This window comes from Numida meleagris, chromosome 2 (assembly GCF_002078875.1).
Source record: "Numida meleagris isolate 19003 breed g44 Domestic line chromosome 2, NumMel1.0, whole genome shotgun sequence".
Lineage (NCBI taxonomy): Eukaryota > Metazoa > Chordata > Aves > Galliformes > Numididae > Numida > Numida meleagris.
Genome location: NC_034410.1, coordinates 18985219 through 18997390, shown reverse-complemented (window position 1 = coordinate 18997390; position 12172 = coordinate 18985219). Strand labels below are relative to the sequence as shown.

The window sequence follows — 12172 nt, the reverse complement described above, 5'->3', positions numbered from 1 at the left end:
TCTCAGCAAATTGAAACAATTCATCCTCTGTTTATACACATTAACTGGATGGAATAAATTCTTCATTTCAATTAGTAATTATATACAAAATTCCAAATGATATACAGATAAACATATTTTGTTTGTTCTGAGATTGAGCAATCCACAGAATTAAGTGTTGGAAGCTACTCTCACATCTTCTGAGGAACTGTTTTTATTAGTGGAACAAATGTGAACATAGTTAGATTTGTTTCACAGAGCAAATTACGTAAAGGCTAGAGATGCCTGTTATAACTTTCTGCTTTTCAGTCATTCATGTAACAAAAAAAGAGTTTATATTGTTCCATATACCTGTACTTTGTGTTTTTGAGAACATCATTTCTTTACTTCACTTGAGCTGTTGTTGTTGGTTTCTTTTCTTTTCTTTTTCTTTTTTATTTTTTTGCACCAATGTCTGTTGCCAGCTCTCAGCTTTACTAATGCAAGATTGTTCCCTTTGAGCTGACAGCGTTGGAGGAAACACTACTGGCATTTTAGAACCCAGGATTGTGTCCGTATAGCTCTAAAGAGAACCACGATGTTTCTAATACTGGTAAGGTAAGCAGCCTTACTGCTTCTCAGGATTTGAAGAGCAAAGTTAATTATTCATTACTACACTGAAGGTTTGGAAGGTGGGAGAATGATATGACTGGTGTACTTGTCACTGTGGAAATCTGTCAGTCATCAGTTTTCTCTATATTCTAGTGCAATAATACAGTAGCAACGTGGTGACATAAATGTCAATGTTGCAACAGCACCCCTCAGGAAAATCAGAGTGGGAAGGGGAATGTTTTTGCACCACAGTTTGAGCTGTCCCTGCTTTTATAATTGGTGTGAGTGTGGTACAGAATGAGAAGAGATGAAAGAGACTGTTCTCTGTGGACAGCGTTTCCCAAAGAAAAAAAAATATATTTTTTTTAATGGAAGTGCTTTAAAAATGTGTTTTTTCTATTCTGTTCTGGTATTTTCAAAAGGAAATAAAGTTTTGATTTAAAAAGAAATTTAAGTATATTATAAAATTGCTCCATTAATGTAACATGGCAGAGAATAGTTAGGGTGCTTGCATGTAGCGAATTACATTCTTCAGTAGATTTTACACATCTTGTATTTGTTAGAGTAGAGCAGGCACTATTTACATAAAATGATAACTACAGAAGTATGTGAAATACATTCAATAATGTGATGCTTAGAACTTGCCAAGAAGAACGTGTACTGATTCCTGTCCACCTCCATTGTTACCTTAAGAGCGGCTCTCTCCATAGCAACTGAAAACTTTTCAAGGCAGCAATAAACTAATCCTCTCCAGCTTCCAGAGCACCATCAAGAATTTTAAAAACATTGGACTTCCAGCAGCTAAGTACTTCTGAGGATTCAAAAGGCCACAAAGCTAGATACACAAGCATTCTTTCTCCCTTCAGAAGGTAAGAAAATAATATTTAGAAATCAATGTATCCCCATAACAATGCTAACAGTAATATTTATCTATATACCAAAAGATTTCCTAGCATCTAAAACTTAGTAACTTTAGTTAGGAGTGAATGCCAGCTTGGATTCAGTGGTGTTTTTGTTTTGTTTTTTCTTTTTAGATACTATATTAACTGGTTTCTTTTAAAACAAAACACACAAATCATATTGCACTTTGAAAAATGCTGATCTTGTGTGTGGCTGTTTAATGCATGTGCACTGTCATCCACAAATGTCTGTTGCTGCCAGCATATGCCAATCAATAGAATGAAAAAGTCATTGTGGAAAAGAGAAGTGAAACTCTTCCGTGTTTCTTCTGTACTGGGATGGATTGTTGTTAAAGCAAAGGTGATGGTATAGTCTGATATTGGGAAGGAGAGTGTCAAGACAGATTTATAATACAAAATGTGTTTTGCATCTAGAGTTTAAAAAGTTGAACTTTTCACGATGTGTTTGTCTTGTTTGTTTCCTGAGTTCTATGAATGAAATTATGACCTCAGTCTTGTAACTCTTTCCTCTGATCATAAAATGTCACTGATTTTTAAGGATATCCTGATCATTCTGTTTCGTGTTGTATAGCTGGAGTTTGGTAATATTTATAAAGTGTTTTGAAAATGAAACTTGCTCTATATCACTGCTTTCTAACATAATTACTGTACTTTGGTATGAGAATTAGAGTAGTAATCTTTATTTACAGATATTTTTTGCTACTAAAAACCTGCTTCATAATGGAAAGAAAGTGAAAGCTACGGTATTTTCCTGTTCTTACTGAAGAGGATTATTAGTGAATGCAATACCATAACACTGAAATGAAAACCATACACTTTATTTGTATGAGGAGGGAAAAGCAGTTTCAGTCAATCTCTTATTGGTAATTCTACAGAAATTTTAAGGCCATAGTTGTCTTAGTTTCCTGCTGTTCTGGGCTGTAAAGCCCTTACAGGCTCCCTGTTGTTCAGAAACAGCCTGTCACTGCAAATCGGCTTAGCCAACCAATTAATAAATCCTTTCAAACATATTGCATTCACACTAATTAAGGGGTTGGGGTTTTTTTCCCCTTTACTATTCAGATTCCTCAGGTTTCGAGTTTAAGCTGTGAAGTGCAAACAACACTCCAACACTCAGTGCAGCTCAGGCGCTGCAGGAAGAGGAGATGTGCTTTCTGAGCAAGCACCCGGCTCTTGGGGTGGTATGTTCCGCTTTCCTGCTCAGCGTGCTTATTGCTGAAGGACAGTATGGGGAAGAGCACGGGCAGGATGGCAGCTCTGCTCCCAGCCGAGGCTATCTGATGGAAGTTTTACGCCTTCTTTCAGCTGACAACCCTGAGCTCCACACAAACCACTCACGAGAACTGGTCAAAATGGTGCTGGAGAGAGCTGAGTGCCCACAGCGGATTTATGGCATGCAAGAGGATTGTAATCTGGTCAGTGCTTCAATTAATGAGCGATATTTTTACAGAATCTTCAATGAGTTCTAAAGTTGTTTATTATAGTAAAGCCATCCTAAATACAAAGCCTGAACATGTATATCATGTATATCACTCATTGCAGCCAAAAATTGATAGTTCCCACTTTAATCATTTCATTGCAAATTATTAATGCTAATTGTTTGATCTTGTAAAGAAGAGATGTTCCAGACATGACAAGTATGCCTTAAAAACTCCATACTTCAGTCACATAACAGTAATAGCTTTCCTTTAAAGATTTCAAGTGTTTATTTTCCAACAAGGATTTTCCTGTTTCACTCTGATCTAACTATAAAAGCATGAGCTTGAATTTGGCTCGCAGAAAATTTCCACTGTGGAAGATACAGGTAAAAACTAGGGAGAAGTTCTGTCACTTATCTTCATTGTAGGTTTTGGTTCATAAAAATAAAGGTGAGAGGATTTGTGCAGATTCATCTGCAGCTTCACTGAAGTACTGAAGATTTGGGGAGGTTTTTGGTAAGCAGTTTGAGTCAAGGAAAATCAAAGGCAGAATGATGAATCTGCAAATCCAGACTGAAGCTGGAAACAGTCCAGGGTACTGCTCCACAGAACTCTTGGCTGTCAAGTTGAGTTGAGACTATTTTCAGAGCCAATTCCTGGTTTGACAAGGAAAGGAATGAGAGTAATAAGATCACATATTGTGGCAGGAGGGAGACAGGTGAGCAACTTAGCTGAAAGGAGCTACAAAGGGTTTGGTCGGTCTTGGCCTTGGTTAATGTTACTCCAGCTCTGGCTTGGTCCTGTGACCTACATACAGCCAAACATCTCTTTATGTTAGAATGATGAGGATGTTCATATAGGTGATTGTTTTGAGAAGATACCATTCTTGGTAATCAGCCGAGCCAATAAGATAGATATTTTCGTCCTGTGCAGAGGATGCTTACTCACATAGCTGTCCTTTCCTTCAAATGTTCCCATTTTTCTTGTGAGCCCCAGTGTGAAATTTCTTATATAAGTAGTGTAGGTGTCTAGTTTTCCCTAAATCGTTGTTTTGGTTTTGGTTTTTTTGTTTGTTTGTTTTAACAAAAGGAGTTTGTACAGGGGATTTTCTCAGTGTTTGTAAATATGGACCCAGATTAAGAGTGAGAATGTCTTAAATAGTAATGGGTATAGATGCATCCTAATCATTTCAAAACAGGGGGCTAGGCTTTGTTCTCCCTCTGTCTTTAGCTTCTCTGAATTGCCATCGTTTATCTTCCGTTTGTGATCTTTATTTGGAGAGTATAACCACTGTGTCCCTGAATGGAAGAAATCTAAATGAAACTCTGCTGAGGCTTACTTTATCTCTTTAGGCTTCATCTTGGAAATTTTCTGTGGGAAAAACATGAGGGCATTCACCATTTGCAGTACATTTCAGTGCTGGATTTATTAGTAATACTGCATGCGTCCTGCATGCCTAGGAACGCAGCTCACTATAGGAAATCCAGAGGGTGAGAGCCGGCATCTTCAGTTACATGCAGTCTTCATGGTGCTGTGCTGAGGTCTTCCAAGATGATTTAACAAGATTAGGTAAGCCAAGATGGTGCTTCTCACAGTTTTTGCGGCCTTTCGAGATCTCCAAAATTTTAAACAGAATGCTCCACCTTAGCTTGGCATTTTCTTTCTCATGAGTGTTGAGGATAACTAATTGATTTCAGACTCAGCTTTCCCTTCTAAATCCAGGATTCCAGTCATACCAGATGACTCTGGTTGCAGATTTTTATTTTTCCTTTTTAATGATGTCTCCAATGGATATTTAAAAGCAACGAAGTTTAACAATTTTTTAGACTCCTTCTTGGTTTGCTGTTACATACTGGCTTCCAGACTCTTTAGGCAGGGACTGATGGCTCTTAAACAGCATCTGACATTCCTTTATCTCTTAAACACATGAAGGTATGCATTTCTTGCAACAGTAAGAGATGCTTTGTTTTTTTCTAACTTCTGATCTCTTAAAGAAAATCAGGGTACTGTTCCCAGTTTCAAACCTGGGCTCTGATTTTCAATAGCAAATAAGCTTTTCTAAACCAAGATCATGCAGGTTGTTTTGCCTGTAAAATATTCCTAACAGCAAAATTACTAGTGATGAACCCACTTATGTTCTCTTGATATCTCCTTAACTGTTACTTTTTGTGGGCTGACCATATACAGTATAAGAACTGCATCTTTTTACAATGTACCCGATACCTTCCAAAAAAAAAAAAAAAAATTACTTTTCAACCATCTTCCTTGCAAGAACAAACAAAAGACTCACTGATTACAATTTATCCCTACTGGGTTTTGAAATTTTACAGAAACCTTTGAAATTATTCCAGTACATATAGAATATTTTTTTTTCGTATTGCTATTGGGTATTTGAAAATACTAGCTGGCCAACTTGAGGTCTTTAGGATGGTAAACAGGGTACCTATGTTATCCTAGCCCAAATATTAATGTTCAGAGTCATACACTGGAAAAAATTAGACTTCTAGACCTCGATAGACAATTTAGTCAGGGCACAGTGGATCACATTTTTTATCATATTAAAATGGAGCTTACTTATGAGTATAAATATTTAATTTGGTCATTACCACCCACAGTTCTTTTATTATATTGAGTATTTGTGTCAATTTTTGCTGGAATTATTTATATTAAAAAGTGGCAGCTCTCTCAATTCCTTCAGGGAACACTGTCTTCTGAACACAACAATATGTGTTTGATTCTACGCTGCCTCTGTGTAGGAAAATGAACTAATATACAAGGTGAGCCACACCAACCAACACATTATACTTGTAGCCATAAACAGTTCAGTATGACAACAGGGGTTCTGTTTAGGACTCGTGAATTTGAGTGTAATTATGATTCTCTCATGTGTTGTAGTTTATTCTCACAAATGTACAGTCTGACTGCTCTACCGTAACGGTTGAGATTAGCTGACATGGCTACTTAGTGCTTGGAAAGAGCCAGCTGGAAAAAAAATAGCTGCACAGTAAATGACAATAGTTATGGGATCTCTTCAAGAAAGACTCCTCATTCTGGAATTCACTATCTTATTTTCCATGGCCTGATACAGAGCTCTATTGGTTTTCTGACTTAGTTTAAAGGCTAACTTCAGTTTGAGCAGGCAAAAGTTTCTGTCTTTCCATCAACAGCAATTGGAGTTTTACATATATTATATATATATATATATATATATATATAATTATGTTATATATATATATATAACTTTGTCTGCTCAACCATAAACCATGCACAGCGTGAGTATTTCATTTCAGTCCCTCTTGAAATCCATTTAGAGGACCAGATAATGCTGAGAACTTGTACTGTCTTTGCACACTGAGTTGTTCCATTTAACAGAATGGATTGAGAAAAAATAAAGATAGCCATATGGCTGTAGGGTCAATTAACTCTCTTAACAATGTGTCAAAAATGATATAACTGTTGTTCACATACTGTGAATTAACTGCGGTCCAGATATGGTCTTTGTCATATAGCAGAAGCCCATATAGAATGATTAAGCAGTAGGCCTTATCTAATATATTTTTAATCAGGAACAAAATCTGTTGAAACCAGTGGAAGACTTTCTTTTCTCTGTAGTGAAGTTTTGATAAAAATTGTTCCTGTTTTGTAGTAAATCTTAAATCCTTTGGAGGCTTAACATTTCTTCAAAACAGAAGAGGCTCTGGAAAAAAAAAAAGAAAGACACAAGGTGTTATATTGCAGCCCGTAGAACTGAAATGAATTACGTGTGCCCTCCTCTATTTCCATCAGCCTGCATCTGTGGAGTCTTAGGTTTGATCCCTTGTATTTTAGAGTTGAATTCTCCTATTATCCTGTCTAGTTGAATTACAGCTGACCAGCAATGTGTTTCTTGAATTGAATTTCCATTTATTTTAATTTCTTCACAGTGCCTTGAACCAGATGTGATGTTACTAATAGCTGGTGGAGAAGTAGAAGATCATCTCAGTGAAGAAGTATTTGAGAGAATTTCTCTTGTTCTCCTCTACTACATTCTTCATCATAGAGATATGTGTTCTTCAAAACTCAACTTGAGTAGCAAGGACTATAAATTTTACCTAAAGAGTATGCTCAATTTAAGACACGATGAAGACTGTTATTATTTTTCGCGGAATGAAACAGAAGACATTTTGGCTGCAGTAAAGCAACATTTTAAAACTCCTGAAACCCAGGTAAAGAAAGGATAAGTAAAAATACCTTTATAGTTGCTGCTGATATAGTTCCTTTAAGCTAGTTCAAGCATCGTGTCTATATTGCAGACAGCTGGCAAATAACAGAGCACAGTCTTTTAGTGTACCTGCTGTCCAATGCTAGCTTTCTCCTTGACTTGCTTTTTTGGCACGTACTACCTAACACTTCCATAGATTCTGCTGAGACGTAGTTGGGGAAATAGCATATTAGGGACCATTCCCAATAGCTAATATGATACAGTTGCTCTGCTTAAGGTAGATGGAAAAGGTTGTAGCCGCATAGCTGCAAGATCTTGCACTTTGCCTCGAGGACAGAAAATACTTTTCTCACCTGGTCTTACTAATTAATATAGATATGTTACTAGGAATTGTATGTAAATGGTATAAAGCAGAGCAGTTCTAAAACTGGTCTGGCTGTAGAATAAAAATGATACATCTGTTTGCTGTGATGAGATCCTATGAGATTCTATGTCTGCACAAAGTGGGGTGGAGTGAAGATTATGCCCTAAGATCTGAAGGGCTCATTCATTTGTGACACATACCTAATTGTCTTTGAGCATGAATATGCCTTGCAGTAAGACTGACACGGATAAGCTTAAATTTAAGATTTAAAAATAAAGAACACACTCAGTACATTCAACTTTTAAAGTCATGCAACAAGTTTTATCACTACACTATTCCTTATCTCAAGTCCAATAAAATTATAGAATAATATTATGGAGTTAACAATCTAAAAAAACCCTACTCTTTTCCTTATAAAAAAAGCATTAAAATAAGGTTTTTTCAGATTAGATAACTACTAAAGTACAGGTTGACGTGCTGTGAGAAGCCCTTTAGATCTGTTCATAATATTAAGTTAAATGTGGTCTATTGCAAACTTTGAATTTCTCCCTTTCTTTTTCATGTCATTGAATTTTAATTTGCACCACACTGTAGTAGGAGTTTCATGCACAAACAGAGGATGGCAAGGAGTCCTGGCTGAGCAGCGAGCACTGAAGGCCTCCAGTTCTTCTTTCTGTGTTCTTTGTGTGATCATTCCCCATCATGAATTATTCATTGACCAATATATTTGATTCTAGGTCTTGGTGAATGCGCTGATTTCCAAAAAATCCAATGGTATATGGGCAAATATAAAGAGGCACCAGTGGATATTTGGCATGTCGAGATTAGAATAGCAATCCATAAAGTGCTTTGCTGTGCAGTCTGTTTGTTTGCACTGGCAGTATATTCATTTGTCAAATCTCTTGAGTAACTCAGGCTTTACTACTGACATGAGGGAAAAGAGGGTTGGTTGGTTTGTTTAAATGAAAGATACTCAAAACATTATAGACTTTCTAATGCTTAGAATCACAACACTTGAGTTATGGAATAGGGCCTATTCTGCACAATAGTGATAGAAGAAAAGCAGTTTTAGTGTATTCTTATGTGCTTACACTTTATAGGAAGTATCCTCAATCACAGCAGCGAGTATGTTATTTGAAATGAGAGAGGAAATTTTGGGTTCTGGAAATGAAACTGTATTGCGTTGACAGGAAAAAAAATGTTAGCTTCCACTCCACAGTGTTTAAGGCACGTGTAGAGAGAGATAAGCATGTGTAAAACAGACGATTGTTGTACTGGCTCATCTGACTTTTCAGTTTAGTTGACATGAGAAAAGATAAATGAACTTTTACTGTTTTTTTTTCTCTTTTCTCCCAAACCCCAAATGTTTGCAGTGAAAATGAACAAGAAAGCCAGAACTGGAGGAAATAAAGGGATATGTTTTCAGGTAACAAATAGAGTTGTAGACTGCCTCTCATTTCAGACCTGCCTGCATCCACATCTACGGATGTACATAACTGTCTACAGCACCTGTTTGGTCACCTGAAAAGGAAGTCACCCTTTATCTGCATAATAGTGGCTTTCCGTTTTGTTCTGTATAATTGTCCCATAACAAAGTATTGATTTCATTTAATAAATAAGGAAGGGGAAACACTGAGAGAATACTTTCTGAAGTCTGAGATTAATAAGAGTTAAAATCCATATTATTTGGGCCAATGTCTTGTGCCTTAACAAAAGCTCCTCACTTTTCTGCCACTTTCTGGAATGTGAAGGTAATTGAGCATGACACAGGAGTAGCAGAAATATCACTGAACAGGAATAACATGAATGAAGGTCAGTACTTCTTCCCCTTAGAAACGGAGTAAAATTTAAGCCTTTTTCATTCTATCCCTGTTCCCCTGGAACTGTCCTCTGTTTCTCGTTTGCTGTCCTGCTGTCAGTTACAGCTTTAACCTCAGTGTTTTTTTCTGGCTGGCTGGAAAGCATTCTCTCCACTTACTCCTCCTGTCACTCTTGTTATTTAAATTGAGGTGACCAGGGCTGTCTTCATGCTGTTTTCTCCTGATTTCAGTGTGTTGATGTGAGTACTCTGGAGAAAAACGCTGATATAATGGACAGAGATGGTGCTGATGAAAACACTCTTCCACGCTTGGCTGCTTTGATTGTTACTTTGGCTCTCCAAGGAGTCTGCATGGGGAAAGCAAGCTTGCCCTCCCCAGAATTCTTTATAAAATATATTTTCAATTCTTTAAACAGTACCACAGAGCTTCAAGTGACAGGTAAGGTATTTCTTCATCTGTAGGTGTCGGAAAATAAACTCTTTTTTGGGGGGGGATTTTTCTCTAGGAGATATAAAATATTGTTACTGTGGTTATTAAATATGTACTGTTGTCATAATTTATGACAGCTTCTCAGTCTGAGAAGTCTGAGGGTGGCAGTCTCACTGGGGCCTTATCTGTGTTGCTTCTTCATGCATAGTGTCGTGCTACAGCAACATCACAAGACTAACTTAGAGGTATAGGGGATAATTCGCATACAGTGGGCACATTAAGAACCCTGGTCCCTCACACTGTAGTGCAGACATACCCCTGCAGGAGAGGGATTAGATGCACAGTTCTAAACCACCTACTCAGGGCCTACTGATTTAGAAGCTTATGATAAGACATCTACTTTTCCTTTGTGAGTACTGCTGAAATCAACACTTTTCCAAGATACTCAAAGCACTTTTAAAAGATTACATTAAGTCTGGGTTAAAGAGCTTAAAATGTTCAATTAAGCATAGGTGAACACATTATTATAACTTAGTTTGCAGAGAGGTATATTAAATCACAGAAGTAAATTATAAAACAAAGCCATAAACTTGGTCTCCTAGATCGCACTTGCATAAACTATTTTTGAAGCAAAACCATTCCTTTAAAAATGCCAGTGCAGATCTTAGAAGCTGACTCACAAGAATGGATGGAGATGGGCACAGTGCTACTTAATAGCATTATATGGTAAAATCCAGTCCCCAGTGATGACAGCAGAAAGCCTTCCTTTATGGCCAGTAGAAACTGAAAAATATTCTTAAGTAGTTTATTACAGCATAAGAGTATTTTAAACCTAAGTTAAATTGTCCATTTCAATTTATTTAAAGTCCTAAAAGAAGCTGGAAGAAAAAAACCAAGGAAGTGGAATTGTGGAAAAAAATGGAAATTAGAGTTGACTACATTTAGCAAACAAAGCTAGCTTCAGCTATGTTCAGAGCTGTTTGTTTAAGAAAAAAAAGATATATTAGCATCAGCATTTTTCTAAGATTTATTTTTAAGACTATACCATTTGTTTTTTCTGAATAACAGTATTTAAAAAAAAAAAAAGGGTCATCGCATGGAAACATTCTTAATCTCACTGGTCTAACTTCCCTTGAAATCAATGTGTATGTTCTTAATGTACAAACTCAGGTTTGCGGAAACAATCGTTATGGCTTCATCTTGAAAATCACAGGGGTGAAGGGAGGTGACCAGGCTGAAAAAAATGGAAGGGAAATAAAAGTGCAATAGATCATGCCCTATTGTAAAATTAAGCATTCATTAGCAAGTACACCCATTGCACTCAGTAATGCCATGGGATACATGCCCTGCCTTGTCTAGGATTTGGGTTGGGGCTCCTGGTTCCCTCCTGCCTTCTTCAGTGCTGTGATGGGGCATGCTTCCAGATTAGCAGCTTGACCAAACAAGAGAGAAAATCCTATGCCCTGTGTTCCACTTCAAAAGTACAAGAGGCAGTATGCCATTCTGAGGGGTGCTTTCAGGACACCCAATAAAAGACCTTTATTTCTGGAGTATCTGAATACCTGCCCAGGGCAGAACAGTTAGAAAAGTTATGAAAATATTTGGCAGTAATTTGTAGATAATTTTGATAGAGACCCATGGTTAAATGAAACATAAATTGCTTTTCAATCACCTCTCTTTTCCCCTGAAACTGTCACAGTCAGTGTGGTGCTGTAAAGGAGGAAATGCTGAGTATATAGGTCACTTGAACTTCTGGAGGTGTTATACTGAAATTACCTGCAGTACTGAATGGAGGAGAGAAAAACATTAAAAAGATGAATTGAATTAATATTAAAATTAACAAGACTTTTAACAATTACTTTGAGTTCTGTCTATCCAAATGTGTATTTTCCCATGGTAACATTTCTGTTTTTTTATAAATAACCAGAACTGGAACAACTCCTCAATGTGCTAACAGCCAGAAAGTCCTGCACTGTAAATGGACAATTCCAAAGTTACAGAAGAAGCCATTACGGTATGGTGAGCACAGTTACTGGAACCAGGAATATTCCAATCAAAGCAAACTATACAAGAGAAGACTATTTGAAAGGTTATTATAAAGATCATGAGAGTAACACAAATTGGGATCAGGTAAATTTATTTTTGTTTTTATATTATTATTGTATTGGCACAGTATTTCAGTGATAATAGTTCAAGTTTTGCAAATGCAATGTTATTTCAGGGATAACATTTACAAATTTCAAAAACTCATGTAGATATTAAATTCTATTTTATATATGTATATTATTTTAAATATTGTTTGGCAGAAGAACTTTAAGACTGCTGAATATGTAATGGAAGTGGGTAGTAAAGAGCCAACAGAATCATTAGCGTTAGAGAGAGCCACTGTTCATTCAAGACACAGAGGACTGGCTTCAGTGTTTTCATGTACTTTTCTCACTCCCATGTTT

At 36.7% G+C, this 12172-nt stretch overlaps 1 protein-coding gene across 1 annotated transcript in view; it reads left to right on the top strand.

The window, feature by feature from the left end:
* Positions 488–12172, top strand: part of SLC39A12 (solute carrier family 39 member 12) — a 34457-nt gene continuing 22772 nt past the window's right edge. Inside the window, exons 1-6 of the mRNA XM_021387849.1 lie at positions 488–576; positions 1264–1439; positions 2553–2905; positions 6832–7113; positions 9524–9731; positions 11650–11852. Of these exons, the coding sequence (XP_021243524.1) occupies positions 2636–2905; positions 6832–7113; positions 9524–9731; positions 11650–11852 (963 nt within the window). The 5' untranslated portion in view covers positions 488–576; positions 1264–1439; positions 2553–2635. The remainder of the gene's footprint in view (positions 577–1263; positions 1440–2552; positions 2906–6831; positions 7114–9523; positions 9732–11649; positions 11853–12172) is intronic.